The sequence below is a fragment of the Gossypium raimondii genome, chromosome 10, assembly GCF_025698545.1.
Source record: "Gossypium raimondii isolate GPD5lz chromosome 10, ASM2569854v1, whole genome shotgun sequence".
Lineage (NCBI taxonomy): Eukaryota > Viridiplantae > Streptophyta > Magnoliopsida > Malvales > Malvaceae > Gossypium > Gossypium raimondii.
This window is the reverse complement of record NC_068574.1, coordinates 73,675-91,997: the sequence shown is the minus strand read 5'-3', so window position 1 is coordinate 91,997 and position 18,323 is coordinate 73,675. Positions and strand designations below refer to the sequence as shown.

The 18,323-nt window shown below is 30.7% G+C and overlaps 1 protein-coding gene across 1 annotated transcript; it reads left to right on the top strand.

Annotated features, from left to right (window-relative positions):
- The first annotated feature begins 8,076 nt into the window (after nucleotides 1-8,076).
- On the top strand, nucleotides 8,077-13,670 carry LOC105775113 (uncharacterized). The gene is made up of 4 exons (XM_012597643.2): nucleotides 8,077-8,083; nucleotides 8,182-8,506; nucleotides 9,228-9,363; nucleotides 13,203-13,670. Exons 1-4 carry the CDS (start codon nucleotides 8,077-8,079, stop codon nucleotides 13,278-13,280), a joined length of 546 nt encoding a protein of 181 aa, XP_012453097.1. The 3' UTR covers nucleotides 13,281-13,670.
- The last annotated feature ends 4,653 nt before the right edge of the window (nucleotides 13,671-18,323 follow it).

Sequence of the window (18,323 nt, the reverse complement as noted above, 5' to 3'; positions counted from 1 at the left end):
TGTGCCATTTTGGTGGTGGTGGTGGTGGTGGTGGACTTTTTCCAAGATGATGATTGATTGATGACCAATGGCTCAAAGCGTGTGGGTAAGTCTTTACATCTGTATATTTGTATCATCTCTTTTTATCGTATAATTATAAGTTTATATATTAATAATTCGTACTATATAAATTTTAATGTATTCACATATTTATATTCTATTCATGTTTTTTTCTTTAAAAAAAAAGATTGATTGATGACCAAACATATATTAGTATTTGTTAATTTTTTTTATATATTAATATTTGTTAATTTTTTTGTATTGTATGATCTTATCGAATCTAAAATTGCAGATGTGTGCAAAGATTAGAGTTACATATGATATACCTAAAAGCTCCTTTCTAAAGCAAAAACAGGTTCTCCTCTTATCCTTTTTACCTTACAAGTTTGTAAATTTGGTGAAAATTTTGTTTCTTTTATCCTAGTGCTTTTTGTGCTGTGGCATTTCTAAATGCTAGTGATTGATAAATATTAGAAGTGGCTTTGTGTCCATTATTTTTGGGTCTAAGGTAAGATCAAGTTTTGGTCTATTTCAAAATCTTATTTCATTTTGAAATAATATTAAAAATAAAAAGTTTAATTTTTTATTAATATTTAAATAAAATATTATTACATTTAAATAGAATATATTTTTCTTATTAAACACAAATTCCCATCAGCATAAATTTATGAAAAAGCTTTATTCAAAATTCGACTTGTATAAATTAAATTTAGCAGGTTGGTTAAAAATACCCGACCCATAAATAAACTTTTAGGAGACTTTTTTGAGAGAGTGGTGTTGGCCTTGCTTTGTCATGATAGCTAAGTTGCTCATGTCTTCTCTTTAAATTTTAATTGCTAAAATTGCTGTCTTTCAACAAGCACCCTTCGTTTTATTGTAGTTTATTCAAATCCCATCATGTCAATTTGTTAAAATAAAAAAAAACCAACCCCAGCAACAATCATCAAAAACCCTTTTATTTTTTATTATTATCACTCTCATTTTTTTATTCTAAACTTATATTCATATGGAAAAATTTATTCTAAGTTTGTTGGAGATTTAACGCATATTTTTAGTGGAGTTACATGTTGATAAACTATATATGTTCAATTTATTGATTTACAAATTTTGACTTGATATATTTTCGTTGTTATGTATCTCCACTAAGTGTATACAAGATTCAAGTGGGAGTTTAGAATTATTTCACGTGAGAGTCCAAAATCATTAGGATAATTGGTAATCAATAATTCTAAGCTTTCATTTGGACCTTGTATATACTTAGTGTAGATGCATCGCACCTAAGGTCCACGAAATTAGGATTCACAAATCAACAGATTTAACATGCATGATTCATAAATCAATTTAATAGAAAATTAAATATTTATTTTATTTAGAATAAAATTTTATTTAATTAATAAAAATATAATATAACATATAAAATGTATACATGTAAAAATTATATATTTTAATACTCAATTATTTTAATTAAATCGATTGATTCTATTAATTGAATCAAATGAATAAAGGAGATCTCACAAGATCAATTCATTGATTGTATTGACTTTTAAAATTTTATCTTCAACATTTTAAAATTTTATCTTCAACAAAGTTATCTATCTTTAATTGTTTAAAAATCTCATATTATATAAATTTTTAAAAAATTTGAAACCTAGTTTCTTTTATTTTTTTAAATATAATAAAATATTTAAGGCGTCAACAAGTCTAAAATCTTGAGTTAAAATATAAAAGATGAGGCCTCCCATACCAGCTTTACCAACCGGTTCTTAAACTTATTTGCAGCTGAGTTTGCCCACTTGCTATTAAAATACTCCATATCCCTCCCCCACTCTCTCCATGTTAAATTTGACCATTCATTTGTTTTCTAATATCTAAATAAATTTTTATACGTTGGTTTATTTTAATCATCTTGATGTTTTTTAATACTATATCATTGCATATACATATATAATCAAAGCACGACATATAGTATATATATTATGTTGCATCAATTTTTATTTTACTTTTGAAGTATTAATGTTTAATGCATTTTTATCTAATCTTTAAATATAGAGATATAATCTTCAAAGATTTTTAAATACATGAAAAATTTCATCATATTCATATTTAATATATATCTAATATTCGTACTTAGAATTCGAATAGTATATTATCATATTTATACTAATATGAACATGGGTGCGTATAAGTCACTTGGTTTATTTTAATACAATGTGGCAGACAGGGTATCTAGGTGTGATGCATTGGTGGGATATTGTTTTTTTAGACTAACAGATAAATCTTTGGCAATGTTTTTATTTATTTGTTTACATTTTGGTGGAGTGAAGCACCAATTAAAGGCGGGGTTTCAGTCATTGTTATTTGCAATCTTTGACACAACTGAATTGCCCTTAAGCCGTCAGTTAGTAATTCTTTCCATGCTGCAAGTTTTGGTGAAGATTTCAACTGATTTATTCGGGGTCGGTTTTATAAATTTGATTTTGTCTAAATAATTAAGTATCCTGATTTAATCTTAATATAATAAAATATTAATGGAGTGTTATTTTGAATAGTTAAAGGGGCCTGTAGTGTTGGGCTTTTGTTATTTGCGGGTTTATTTAGATATTGTTTGAGTGTAATTGTTTATAATTATATAAGGATAGTATATTTGAGTAATCATTATAATTGGTAGGTCCTATTGAATTAGGGTGTAATTGGAGCATCCCAATTACATTTTTAATTTTAAGGAGTGTAAGAATTGGAATAATTACATAAGTAATTACACTCAAATTTCATTTTAGAAATTATTTTTATACAACTTATAAAAATTATATTATAAGCATAAACACGTATGAGTGTCTGTGATAGTTATGACAAAAATTTCTTATATTATAAATCTTAAAATAATATATTATAAAAATGATTTGTGTATTTTATAAAGTTATAATAAAAATTATATTATTTAAATCCTAAAAATTTCTAAAGTTTTGACTAAAAAGTTTGTTATAAAAGTGTTATAATATGTTTATTTATAAAAGTAATGACTAATAAATATAGACATAACTTATTTATGTATTTGTGCTATAAATTATAAAAAATATACCGATTTATTAAAAATTGTTATAGTTTTTTTCTTTATCATAGCTTATTTATAAAAAAATTACTTTCTAAAATTATGATAAAAATTATATTATTTATAAGAAGTGTTATGAAAGTTTTGGATAATTTATAAAAAATTATAAAGTTATATATTATAAATTTTATAATATTTTTTACTTAATTGATGTATTATAAAAAGGATATAACATAAGATTTTCTCTAAATTGAGTTTATATAATTAAAGTTATATGCTATTTGGACTATGAACTGAAATATTATAAGGTCGATGTTAGTTATGCAAATAGAAAAATTTTCTTGCACCACATTTGAGAAAATTGTGCTAAACACAAGTACTACAAATATGTTGCGAACTTTTAATATGAAACATTTAATACTTCAAAATATGGTTAAGAAGACATTTGTCGTTCTAAAAGGATATTTCACATGTTAGCAATATCATCTTAGTATAACATAAAAAAAGGTTGGATTGTACTAGCATGTTATATATTTCGTTACTTCAATCATAGGTGGAATTGATATGATTCATACTTTGAAAAGTACGTAAAGAATGAATTCTTAATAATTTTAATGGTGCAAATTCAAATTCAAATGATGATAAGGAACATATGTTAAATATTAAAAAGAAATAGTCTAACAAATATGCACTAGAATAATTAGATAAAATTGTATATAATGTTTATTCTTCATATTATTTTTATTAGTAACCGTATTATAATTACTTTTTATACTAACATAACACAAATGACAATTTGATTTTAATTTTTGTTACTTGTTTAGAAATTATTTTTGTCATATTAATATTTTTTATAGTAAATAAACTTTTATTCAATTATTTTGTGTTGTCCAAATAGAACCTTAATATATATTTGAGTAAAGTGCAAGTTTAATTATTTATTTGTGGTTTAAATCATTATTTTTGAATTGGATTGGTGTTCAAACTGATCAAATCATTGATTTTTGTTCAAATCAAATAAATTATTCAAAAATTCATAAAAATTAAAAAGAAATATATAATAATTGGGCCAAACTATTTATATCAGTTAAAAGAAAATAAAATAAAAATTTAATTGAAATTTGAAATTAATATTTTATAGATAAAATTAACGTATCATATTAGATTGTAATTACATTATTAATAGTAATTAACCATTCAATGATTATAATATAATTAATCGATATTAGTGATCATCTAATAAAATTTTAAAATTTAGTGACGAAAATATAAATAAATTATACATAAAATGCCTAAGGTTATATATATATATATATATATATATATATATATATATATATATATATATATATATTAGTGAGAAATGGTAATCGCGTTTTTCAGGAAAAGTGGGAGAGTATGGATTAGGGGTTGAATTGAATTGATGATGAAATTGTGGTGGGTATTGGTGTTTAAACATAAATTGTGGAAATGGATTCTCTTGTTACCCACTCATCTTCATAGTTTTCTTGTTAATCCTTTATTTAAAGATGGCAGTGAACCCAATATTTGGATTTTTTTTTTAAATTTAAATATCTTAGAATGTGAATTAGCATAGCTACATTAATGTTGGAATATATTAATAGAAAAATTCCAATTCACACTTGCCATTGCTATCACTAGGTCAATTATGCAATAGTTTAGTATAATTAGAGGAGGTAAATGCTTGTCTTGATTTTTGTTTACAGTAATATATTGGCAAAAATGGAAGCTTCCGAGCAACTAAGTTTTGTTCTTGTTTATGAAGCGTATTTATTCTCCCATTTAATAGTTGGCGAGGGGTTACGGATAATTTTAGGCATTTGCCTATTTTTATTCGCTCATACTTCACCATGCCATTCGAAATCCTTCCACTTGTCACGTTCTTTGGACTGATTCGTACAACTTGCGCACACTAAAGAACACACCTTTCGTTGATCAAGGTTGTTAGGGATAATAAATATTATTGAACAACAATTATCCCCTACATATTTCCCTAGTTCCTCATTCTATAGATTACTATCACATTTAAACACCTTTGTCTCACCATTTATTTTCATAATTAATTCATTCATTTCAAGGTGGTGGCCTAAAGGTTGTTAAAAATGGCTTACCTAGTAAAACTGGAATTTCCTAATCTTCCTCAAAATCGAGGATTACGTAATCAATACGTAGTGAAGTTTATCTAGTCTTTCAATTTTGGGGATATTTTTTTAGTGATGGTCGCACTACATGAAGCATCTATTTTAATTTGTTCTCTCTTTTTTTAATTTTTTTTATACTTAGCCATGATTTCCCTCAAGTATTTGGCATATTTAGGTACTTTCTCCATTAGTTCAATTAAGGGAAGATTAACATTAAGCAATTTAAATAAGTTTAAGAAACTTACAAATTCTGCTTCATCCTTTATTCGCTTGTCTTCTAATCTTGACGGGAATGGTATATTTGTAGAAACAGGTTCAGTACTCTCTTCAATTTCCAACTCAACTGTTGGTTTGACTACCTTGTTTGAATCTAGTTCCGATTTTTCCTCATAAGGGGTATCATCAAAGTATCATATACATTACCTAACTCTTGTGGAGTGGGTTCATTCAGGTTTTTCAAAACCTTACCTGAACGGAGCGCAATTATTTTCACTTGCTCATTCTCTTTCTTACAAGGGTTGTTTTCGATGTTACTAGTGATACTGAGACTAAATTGCCTTTGGATATCACTCATCATGCTTATCATTTGGCTCATTTGGTCCTTTAACTCAATCAATGTGGTATGTGTTTGGGTGCATTTAGATTGCACCTATCTTATGTCAAATTTCATCGACTGCGTCTCCCCGTCAATTCGATCTAATCTCCGACCACATACAGTGTAGTCATCCCCTACGACAATCTCTTGAGTTCTTTGCATATAAGGATTTTGTCGAATCTGATTAGAGTTATCCTCTCCTTGATTTCCATCTCATCATAGATTTGGGTGATCTCTCCTTCCAATATTATAAGTGTTTGAATAAGGGTTTCCACCCCTATTTTCCACATAATTCACTTCCTCAAATTGATTCTTAGGATATTGACCATAAGTGCCAGTTGATTCATTTATCACTGGTCTAGTGGCTGTAATTTCCAACGGGTTAACCTTGTGCAATATCTATTGATACTTGTCCTCCTCATGGACAGCTTTGGTCGTGGGTGGGCTCGGGCTGTAAGTGAAACATCTTTGATTGGTAATTTGGAACAATTGATGTGTGAAAAATAAATAACAAAAAAGAAAGAACCAAAACTAAAATTCCATTAACTGGAAAACTAAGAAGCAACAATGAATAAAGTCTAAATCTCTAAAATCTACTAAAAACTATGAAACTAAAATCTAATAGAGCTCCCTAATATGATGTTTTAATGTTATATTTATAGTTTGAATGTATTTTGACCTAATTAGGTTGATCAAACCCTTGATTACAAGCTAATTTAGATTGTACGAACATAAACACCCTTGTAGTTTATTGGTCCATCGAGCTTCAATGTCGTGACATTTTAGGTTTGACATCACGACTTTGTAGGTAGTTTGCTTGAACTTCTGGGACTGGGGTGAATGTCGAGACTTTGCTTCTTAATGTCGTGACATTGTTGCACTTCAACTTTCATCTTCAGGCTACTGTCTTGAATGTCGCGACTTTAGGACCATTATGCTTGCCTTGTAGATGTTGTTTGAAAAATCGTTTAATTGTTGGAGTGGCTTCGATGTCGCAACTTTCATGTCTGAATGTTGCGACATTCTATCCAATCCACTAACTTATTGGCTTTGATCGTTTCCTACATACTTAATTAACTTTTCGGAGCTATCTCAGGCTCGGATTGACCTAATTGGTCATGAAACATCATCTTAAGCTTATTTTATTTAATTTAAGCTACATCCTAAATAATTTTTAAAATCAAAGCAAATAACATAAGAATGCTTGAGTATAAACTTATTAAGTAGTGAAAAGTACCTAATTTGCCATAAAAAATTATGACAGATCAAGAGGTGGACCATATTTTGCGAGAGTAATTTGGCTTCCAACATGGTCCACCACCCTTTAGTACTCCAATCAAATTGTTTGATACCCAAAATGAATAGATATTTTAATTAATATTTATGGAGCAAATGTAGATATCAATCCTCAAATATTTATTATAGGAATTTTATTTTATTTTCATGGATAACAATATATACATTTGCTATACTATTACGAATAAATTGTCGATTTAAATTGATTGGCCTTAAAATCTGGGGTGCAAATTAGATTGTGGCCGCTTTGTTATTTCAAATCAAATCCTTCTTTTAAGATTATTTGTGGGTATTGGGTGGAAATTCATTCTCATGTACTTGCAAGCAGGCAGCAAATCTAAAAGGACACGTTTAATATAAAGCATGATAATTTACATGGAAAATAAATAACTCCTAAAGTTGAAATTATGAAACAACATACATACATAAATTATTTATGGTCTTAGCTGGAAATCCACAAAGTGTTGGAAATAGATTTTCACCACAATTTTTTCTTTTGAAAATGACGATCCATTAACTGCAGTGATGCTTCCTTTGCGCCACACTGTTGCTTGGGCAGGCCAACCTTATCTTTATATTAAGGCTGTATGACATAAATATATAAAAAAAAGTTCTAACATTTGAAAGTTCATATGTTTGAATATGGATATAGAACATAAATAATGTATGAAAAATCAATAGATAAATATAATTAATTGTTGGATGCAGTATATTCCAACTTTAAAGAAAGAAAAAAGTACAAACTCTTCGAACAAACATTATCAAAAACCACAAAATAAATATTTTAAGTGGTTAGAATAGATAATGGATGAGAAAACAGAAATCTAACCCGTTGGGCCTTGGGATGTTTAACAAACATAAAAGCAAATGCCATCATTTGGGCTACTTAGGTACCCAATAGAAAAGCCCACCGAAAATCCTATCCAAAATTCCTAATGTCAGGTCGGTTTCCCGCCCAACCTAATTATTCCCAATTCCGATGAAGCAGAAGCCACAAAATCCAAATTCATGGGCCAGCTGAAGATCATGCTATTGCGAAGCGGATGAGGCGAGGTCAAGTCAATTCTTTAACAGCTTTCACCATTTCTTTTTTAATTTTATTTTATTTCTAATTCCAGTTAAGAAAAATTGGAAGAAGAGAGGGAAAGAAAAGGGAATTATTACTCCTTTAATTGAGAACTATTGGTTTCAAAGATACCATCTTTTTTCAAAATACGATGAAGGAATTAAAATGGATGAGGAAGGTTGGTTTTCTGTTGCTCCCGTAGAGATAGCCATGAGGCATGCGGAGAAGTGCGGTGGCTATGAACTTGTCATTGATTGCTTTTCAGGTGTCGGTGGCAATGCCATCCAATTTGCTAAACTGCAAGTCTTCACAAACAATACATTTTCTTTTTCCTTCTGAATTCTAAGAATTGGGAATTTTATTTTAGTCGCTTTTTGTTTCTGATAAATTATGATTTTCTTTTGCTTTATACCGATTTTTAAGGAGTAAAAGGTACATATAAGAATCAAACAGAGACCTGATCTGTTCTATGTGTAACACATATGATGATAGTTTGTAAAGTGCTTGTTTTTGAACCTGTCTTTTTCGTGAGTTTGGGTGCAATTTTTTGAATAGCTTGACCAAATGACATAAACGTTTTACTTGCTTTGAAATAGTGGAGATGGTTTGCAAAATTTGAGAGTTCGATCTAAATTTCATAATAGTCTATTTTATTAGGAACCTTACTGGAATTGCTAATGAGTCAGTTGAATCAGTATATAAATTAACCTTGTTATGTATTTCATTCGTTCTTCCTAGGCATACAGTGTGCAGATAGAAAGCATGGTGATGCACTACAAGTAAATTTCGGCACCCTCCAAATTGGGGACTTTTTAAACCACTTACTGAAGATTTTAGAGCATTTTCATTAGGATAATTTTGGCACCTTCCTTTGCAACTTACCGTTTGAATACTTGTACATTATTCATGAACAATTTTAAGTTTATCCTTGAATTCAGTTTATGTATTTGTTATCCTGCGTGTACTTTTCTATTCTATCAACTAGTAAGAGCTTTCTAAATAATGGTTTTACTTTTGAAGGTGTCCTTTTGTTCTGGCTATTGATATTGATCCTCAGAAAGTTAATATGGTCCTTAACAATGCAAAGGTTTATGGAGTAGAAGATAATATTGATTTCATTGTTGGAGATTTTTTCCAACTTGCTCCATCTTTGAAGGTATTTAATATCTTTCCATGAGTGCTACTAATTTGGACTTACATATATGGCGGGGCTGACCTCAAGTTCTAAGTTATAGTGCCAAATGATGAAACTAACTAATTATGTACTGTCTGAGCAGCCATTTCTACTGTTTCTTGTCTTCTATTGAGCGAGTTTTGATTTTATTCAGATGAGTTGTTGCACGGAACAGTTTTTGATGACTTGACTGTGTTAAGCACTGAATTCCTCTCAGTTTGCCCTATTAGCTGACTGAATATGTGCTAAGATTTCCCCTCAACTGGTGCTTTTTTCTTTGTTTTTAATGGTTTTCATGTTTTCTTATTGTGCATATTAATACTTCACATCTATTGGTAGTGATCAAATATCTTTATTTCACACTGTTCTAGGAATTAAACCTTTGAGTTTCCAGTTCAATTTTTATCTTTGCTTTAATAGTAGTTATTGACGATTGGCTTTGGGTCACTTGCATCTTCACTCTTCTAGAAAAAATTGCTAAGTTTGTAGTCATATTAATTTTACTATAATATTCAAACCCCTGGATTTGAAACTTCATCAAAGAAATTAGCTGTGACATGTTAGGAGAATTGTCTTATTTGCTGTTTCCTTGTGCTAGAAAGGTGTACTTTTAAAATCATGCATATTCACGAAGGAATCATGGTCCAAGTTTCAAACTCATAGCCCTTGTCCTCAAACATACTTTTGTTAGTAGAGGTATTGATTTTCTCCTTTTCTCTTGCCTTTCCTCAGACAGCAGTTTAGAAGAGAAAGTAGAGTTCGATTTTATGTGGAAGGTAGAACTCATTGTTTAGGTCTATGTACTTAACATACTTCATCTCCTACAGGATTGAATCCTATTCCTATAAAGATAATACAAATAAATTAAAAAATACGAAAAGATTAAAATACATATTATAAAACATGTTAGTGAAGTTCAATGATCAAAAGCTTTAAGTGTTGCTGTCGGATTCATCCGACAGCCCATTGAATCCCCTCACTGACTTCTTTTTGTTAGCTCATCCATTACGATCCGTCTCCTTCTTGACATTCCAACCTGAGTTCTTCCACTTATCTAGTTCTTGTGGCCAGTTCTTTGGACCTGTACACGTCAAACAACCAACATACCCTCAATCAAGGTTGTTAGGGGTTATAAGAGATGGGAAATAACAATTCTACCTTAATTGTTTTTCTGATTCGTCATTCTGTGGATCATTACTATATTTGAACACCTCCATTATTTTCATTATTAATTCATTTTTCTCAAGGTCGATGGTGGACCTAGAAGTAGCCAAAAACGGTCTGCCCAACAGAATGGAAATCTCCTGATCTTCCTCAAAGTCAAGGACAACAAAATCTACTGGATTATAAATTTCCTCATCTTGACCGATAGGTCTTCAAGTACACCTTTTTAGGTGTACTTGAAGACCTATCGGCTAATTGCATTGTACCAGAAGTATTTTTCAACTCCTCAAATCCGATTTTTCTATAAGTAGATAGGAGCATTAAGTTAATACTGATCTTCAAATCGCATAGGGCCTTTCCGAAATTCATGTACCCTATCTCTATGGGAATGGTGAAACTACTCGAATCTTTCACCTTTGTGGGTATCTTCTTAGCAATGATTGCACTCCATGAGGCATTTATGTTAATATTTTCCTTTTTCTTTATTTTTTTTATGCTTAGTCATTATTTCTTTCAAGTATTTTGCATATTTAGGAATTTTCTCAATTAATTCAATTCGGGGTAAATTAACTTTAAGTGATTTAAATAAGTTAATGAAACTTACAAATTCGACTTCATCCCTTTTTCATATGTCCCCTAGTTTGGATGGGAATGGCATGCTCTTCATGACAGACTCGAAACTCTTTTCAATTTCTAGCTTAGTTGCCGGTTTAGCTACCACATCGTTATTCTTTATAGGCTCGTCATTAATGGGGGTGTCATCCACAACATATTCCAATTCACCCTCTTTTGGTTCATTTTGGACGGGTTTATTCAGATTTTTCAGAACTTTACTCGAACGGAGCGCAATTGCTTTCACCTACTCCTTTGTATCCCTACAAGAGTTGTTCTCTACACTACTAGGGATGTCAGTACCAACTTGCCTTTGCATCATACTCATCATCTGGCGAAATTGGTTCTGAATTATAGCCAAGTGTGGGTTTGGCTGCACTTAGATTGCACCTGTCGGATTTTGGTCCTTATTGACTGCATCTCCCCCGTTATCTTGTCTAATCTATGACCACATACAGTATGGTCATTTACCATGTGTCGCTCTTGAACTCTCTGTATATGTGGGGGATGGTAAGAACGATTTTGTCAGTTTTGCTTGTAGCTCCCTCTTCCTTGGTTACCTCCCCACTTCAGATTGGGATGGTCCTTCTAACCTGGATTGTATGTGATGGAATAGGGATTCCCATCTCTATTCCTCAAATAGTTCACATTTTCGGGTTGGTTCTCAGGATAATAGCAACTGTTACGAGTTGCTTCATTTATCGGTGGTCCAGTGGTAGTAGTTTCCAAACGATTGAACTTATTCAGAATCTGTTGATACTTGTCCTCCTCATGGACAGCTTTAACCGTTTGTGGCCTCAGGTTGTATGTAAATCGCTCATTGGGCAACATGTACGAGTTCATAGCCATGTCCTCAATAAATTGACAGGCTTGCTCGTATGTTTTGTTCATAAAGGCCCCTTTTGATTCTTCATCTAACTTGGGCCTTAAGTTCTCGTCCAGACCATTACAGATCTGCAATTTTTTTATGGTGTATGCTATTGATTCTTTGAATGTATAAACTTTGAGTAATGCTTGATGAATTCTATTCTTTGTGAATAATTTATTTAGTTAAATTAGTTACATTACCTAATAGAGTAAAGGTAGTTAAAAAATGTGTGAATTTTTCTTTCAAATGATTAATACGTGTGTAGATAAAAATGTGTGAATACATGCATTAGAATTCAACATTATTCATGCAAATAAGTAAATGCATGTTTTAGTTTTGAAATCGTTGGAATGCTAATAAATTGCTTTAAATGTTGATTCGGGTCCTCCATCATCGTTCCTCGAAATTGCAGATTGTTTTGTATTATTTGGATAATAGCCGACTTAATTCCAAAATTATTAGCATCGATTGTCGGCCTATCGATGCTGCCTCGCACAACATTTAGAGTGGGTAGTGCATAATCACGCAGTGTACTTTCCTGTCAAGCCATGGGTGGCATTATCTGTACTGGTGGTGGTGGTTGCGGTTCTAGTGGATCTTCAAATAGTGGATTCTCACGTGGTGGGTCAACTACAGTTGGTGGGTGATTTTGCATCTACTGCTGTCTACGCTTACGTCTAATTACTCTTTCTGGTTTTGTGTGTGGCTCGATAAGTGTGCCTTTGCTCCGAGTCATACACTAAAATCAAAGAGAGAAAATTAAGTTAGCGTACAAAGATAAAAATAAAATAACAAAAATAAAAGATCGTATCTATAACTTTAAAATTTCATACTTAGCCTATTAATATGCAGCAATTAAAACTACCTCTATTGTCGAAGCCTCCCCGACAATGGCATTAATAACTTGATGGACATCTCGATGTGTGAATGTCAATATTGAAAATACCGCAACAAAAAGATAAAAAAATAAAATGATGTCCGCAAGTATACATATTAGTGATCTACCACAATTTAGGCTATTATTTACATTCCTTTTTTACTAACTTTAGCCTGTTTAATAGTTAAATCAAGTCATTTTAGTGTTTATTTATGTTTTTATACTCAAAGTAGTAACTTATGATTTTTAGTTGCTTTTATTACACTTTTGATACTAAAATAAATTTGTGTGGTCATGTAGGTCAAAAATGGAGTTAAAAATGTTCATTCAAGCCGAAACTACTGCCAATGTTGCAACATCAGGACACCAATTTTGTGACACCAAAGACAAGCAATCAAGGATGAAACAAGGGCCACGCCGTGATGTGGATGATGATGATGTCGTGATGATGCGACGATTACTTGGATTAAATCAGTCGTGTTTTTACAGCCTTATATAGACATTTTAATATTCTGAATTTAGCCTATATAAAGGGCAATTATAACCAGATTTAGACACAGATTTTGGGAGACAAATTTTTTCTTAGGCATTTTGTTCAGTTTTCAGTTTTTACTTAATTTTATTTTATTGTCGCCTAATTAGAAGTTTCTATTCCAAAGTTAGACTATCGCGAGGGAAGATTGTTCCGAAATTGCGCCTTTGTATCGATTAACCTGTGAGAATTCTCCATCCTTCTTTTTATTCTATTATTTATATCTTTTTTCTCAATCCTATTAATTGAATGTTTGTGTAAATATTAGAATAAGTTTATGCTTTATAAATATCTCATATGTTTCAACTGTTTCAACCTAATTAAGTAACAGAAGCATAGGGTTTAATTTGAAATTGGTTTGATTAGATTAAGAATACGTAAACCTTAAGATTGACGACTCTAGAAAGTAACACAGGTAAGATAAGGTCGGGAGATAAGTCTTTCAAGAACCTTTGAGTCTAGCTTGGTATAATTTGTGAGGTCAAAATATAAGTAAATTATGCTGACTAGTTTATTTAGTTAGAGGTCGGAAGGTAATAACTAAGTTAATTACTAACTAATTATTTTAAAACCCTAAACTAGAAGTAAATTAATTATTAAGTAATACAAATGGATCTAGGCAAAGGTAGCTCGCATAGTCAAAAGTAGGAATAGGAGAAGTCGATAACTTAACCTAGGGTTAGATTTAGTTTTAGTTTAATTTAATTAGTTTATCATTGTTGATCTTGTTTTGGAATTTACATTACTATTTATGACTCTAGTGGATTAGTAATTATTTTCGGTAATTAAATTAATAATAATTTTCTCCAAATAGCAATCCTTTGGGTATGATTCTCGAAATATTTACTAAGTGTTTCGTTGTAAATAAACTATAATTCAACTTGAATTGTTCGCTTGTAGAAATTGCACTTAATTCTTATCTTACTATTTTTGCATTATTTACACTCTCGATGTTCGTACTTTGGGAGACGGTTTGTTAGATTGTAATATAGTTGTTGCAACGAAACACAAAAGTGTTTCGAGGGTCATACCCAAGAGAGATTGTTGGGAAATGTACCAATATTATAGTAAAAATTTAATTGTTTTCTATGTATTTGAACGATGAATAAATAAATTTCACATTTCACTGTTATGTTTTTTGTATTTCTGTCTTTCATATTTTGCATGCATAGCAAAATTGTGACAAGCAAATATTATCTCATTAATTTTCTAAGTTCAAACTGATGGTAAGTGGCATTGTAAGAATGATTATATTACGAGAAAGATAACTTACTTCAATAGATAATCTAAACAAGTCTGTAATCCCATAAAGAATTGAAGTGAGCATTTGATTTGAATACTGAGATGGATTATTATGTCGTCTACAATTCCAATTGAGGAGATTGCTAGTTTTAGCTATCAGAGCAGTTGACTCCACGGGTAGAGACATAGATGTATTAATTGGCAGAATGATACAATGAACTGGGCCCAAGATGAATTAATTCTGAACCTGTTGGTGAATTAATTTACTTGTGACATTCATGGTGTGATTTACCTAAATCCTGAATTAGTCACTAAGCATGCGCATGCAACTCACGTGCTTTGATATAAGTGGAGGCTTATGCTTTAAAGATGATTGAGCTAATAGTCGATATGTTGGGTAAATGACTTGTGTATGAAATAACTTCACTAACAACTGTGGAATTTATAGCTTAATTAAATAGTTAACAGTATCCTCTCATTGGAATTGTGTGGAATGATAAATATGAAATGTGGTCACGAGTTGCTAATTTTCGAACAAGCAATTTATAACAGTGATTTGTTGACATTGATAATATTAATCATTAAGAAGACACAATGGCGAGATAAAATATGATTGTATTGAGTGAATAAATTTAACTCAAATGAATTAAAGATTTCATATGAGGGTTGTCGAAACCACATTTTTGAAAACAAAAATTTAGTTCTCGACTTTAAAATAACAAACTGGAGTCGCCACCGATCCTTTATTAAGGTGTGATCAACTCACCTTAAAAAATATTTTGGTCTACGAATTTTAAGAAAACGAGTTCGGGAGTCGGTTACGCACGAGGAAGGGTTAGCACCCTCGTGACGCCCAAAATCAGTACCAAATTGATCATTTAATGTCTTAGTGTCGAAGGTTAAAAAGATTTCAAAATCAACTCAAATGATGAAATTTGAAAAAGGATAATCAATTGTTCAAGTCATGTAAAGAAATCGAGTCCCAATATGTTAGGGTACAATTCCTCATAATCCCCGAACTTTGAATATCACTTTTATTTTATATGAAAATTTTCATTTCGATAAAGTAACATGCCACACCCAATACGTTAGGGCCCGACAAGTTAAGTTCCCAAAAATGATTTTTATACCCATGCGTTTTGAATAAAGAATATCCTCGGTTATTTAAGATCAACAAAGAAAATCAGAACCCAATACGTTAGGGCTTAATTTTCCTCGAAAATCCCAAACTTCAAATATTACTTTTATTCAAAAAAACCTTTGAATCAAGAAAATAACTTTGATATATGGTTAAAACCAAACTATATTTTCAAAAAGGGTATGTTAAAAAATGTACAATATGATACAAATACCTTAATCTGAATTACACATGTATATGTATTTACAAAATAAAATACAAGTACAATATACAAGTAAATTTGGAAACATGTGTGCTCATATATTTAAACACACATATATAAGTATACATACAAAAGAAGAAATGGAATATATATCAAACAAAAAGAAACTAAATAAAAAATGTGTATAAACGTGTATGAGAATTGTGAAAATAAAATAAAATAAAAGTAAAACATGCATATGTATATATATTTACAAAATCAAAAAAGAATATAAGTATATATATAATATAAAGTATATAAAAGTTAAGAAAATAGAATAAAATATAAGGAAAAACGTATGTATAAATTTATGCATGTATTTATAAAGGCTTAAAATTATATACATATAAAATAAAATATACATATATATATTACATATAAAAATATGCGTATATATGTATGAAAATATGATAGTTAATAATATATAATAACTAATAATGGTATAATGATAATAGCATAAAAATAACAATAAAATAAATGATAAATGAACTAAATTGAACTAAAACAGAAAAAGTGGGGAGAATTTGAAATAAATTTAAAAAAACTAATTTGGATACGCGCCCAACAATGGAGGACTAAAAGCGAAATTAGTCCCGTCCATAAAATGTTGTGCAGTGATGGACTAAATTGACAGAAACGAAATGTGAGGCTAAAACTAAAAGAAATAAAAAAGGATTTAATTGAAGTGTGCCACAAAAAGGAAAGACCCATAGCGAAAATATCCCATTTAAAGGCAGAACATGCGGATCCTCGTGGGTGAAGCAGCGCCGTTTTTGCTCTTTAATTTTAAAACAGTTTTTATTTTTTTTAAAAAGCATTTGCAACAGAAAGGGAAAAAAGAACCAAAATCCTCTGCTAGGGTTTCTTCAACCCCAACCCTATGCGCCGCCGATCAAACCTAGCGCCCATGCCCCGATTTCGACTGAGAGGGCTCCTATTTGACGATTCCGGCGACCAGGTAAGCTTTCCCTCTTTCTTTATGTTATTTTAAACAAAATAAAATGAAAATAAAAGAAAATAAAACATATGAAAATAAAAATGGATACTGAAAAACGAAAAGAAAAACCTTTGTAAAAAAAACACTTCGATATATGTATTTTCTATTCCCTTTTACACCGAAAAAACCCCGATTTGCACTCGTATTGAATTTTCTCTCTGATTTTTCCTCTCCCCCATTACAGTACTTGAAATCGGCCTTTTATAGCCGAAATAGAAAAGAGAAAAAAAAAGAAAAAAAATCTAAAAAAAATCTGTTCTGTTGTTTGTTGGCCCGATTTTTGCTCTTCTATTTGTGTGTGTTGCTGCAGGTACAAGGCAAGGCGCTACATGAGGCGCAACTCGCGCGAATGGCGACTCATGTTGCGGTGGGGTGGTGCATGGTTCTTGTGTGCGTATAAGGAAAACTGCTAGGTTTTTCAATTTTTGGGCTGATTTGGGTCAAAAAAATGGGCCTATAATTAGGTTTAATTTTTGGGCCACTGTATTGGGTTTTGGTTCTGCACGCGGGCTCGTTTATTTGTTTGGGCCCGGGCATATTTGGGCTCTACAAGGGTAATACACATATAGCGAGGTAATTGGAAAAAGGAATTGGATGAATTGCTTTCGTAAAAAGTATATAATAAAGAGTTTTCAATCATGGTACTTGTGGATTAACTCCATGATTGAGTAATTGCGAATTATTATAACAACACTTTTAGGCATAATTACAATTACTAGAGCCTAATTGTATATATCCGGTTTGCCCATTGGCTAACTCAATAAAAACTCGATCCGACTATATTTGAATCAAAAGATAAATTTATGACTTTGAAAATGATTTAATTGTGTCAATTTATTTGATGTGGAATTAAATTGGGCGGCTGTAAGAATTGTTTAAGTAGAGAATTTAATTAAATAATTTTATTGAAGAATTAATTTAAAAAATTTAAGTGATTTTTAAGAAAATTAATTTTAATTAAGTAAAATTAAATTAATCAAAATTAATATGATCTTTTTGAAAATTAAATTTTAAGTCAGATAATTAGGCAAATTGGTAATTAAACTTAAAAATTGGATATGAAATCATAAATTAAGTCTGGGAGTCTAAAATAAAGATTAAAACTCAAAAATTAGTCGAACCGGCCTAGAATGTGAAACCAGACCGATAATCCAATTAATGTCTGGACTGGATCAGTCGGGCCGTTATTAGCCCGAACCTGCTCGGGGTAAACCTGCTCTGTCAACTCCGGTGTCGCCTGAGTTGAAAAAATACATATATTTATGAGTTAT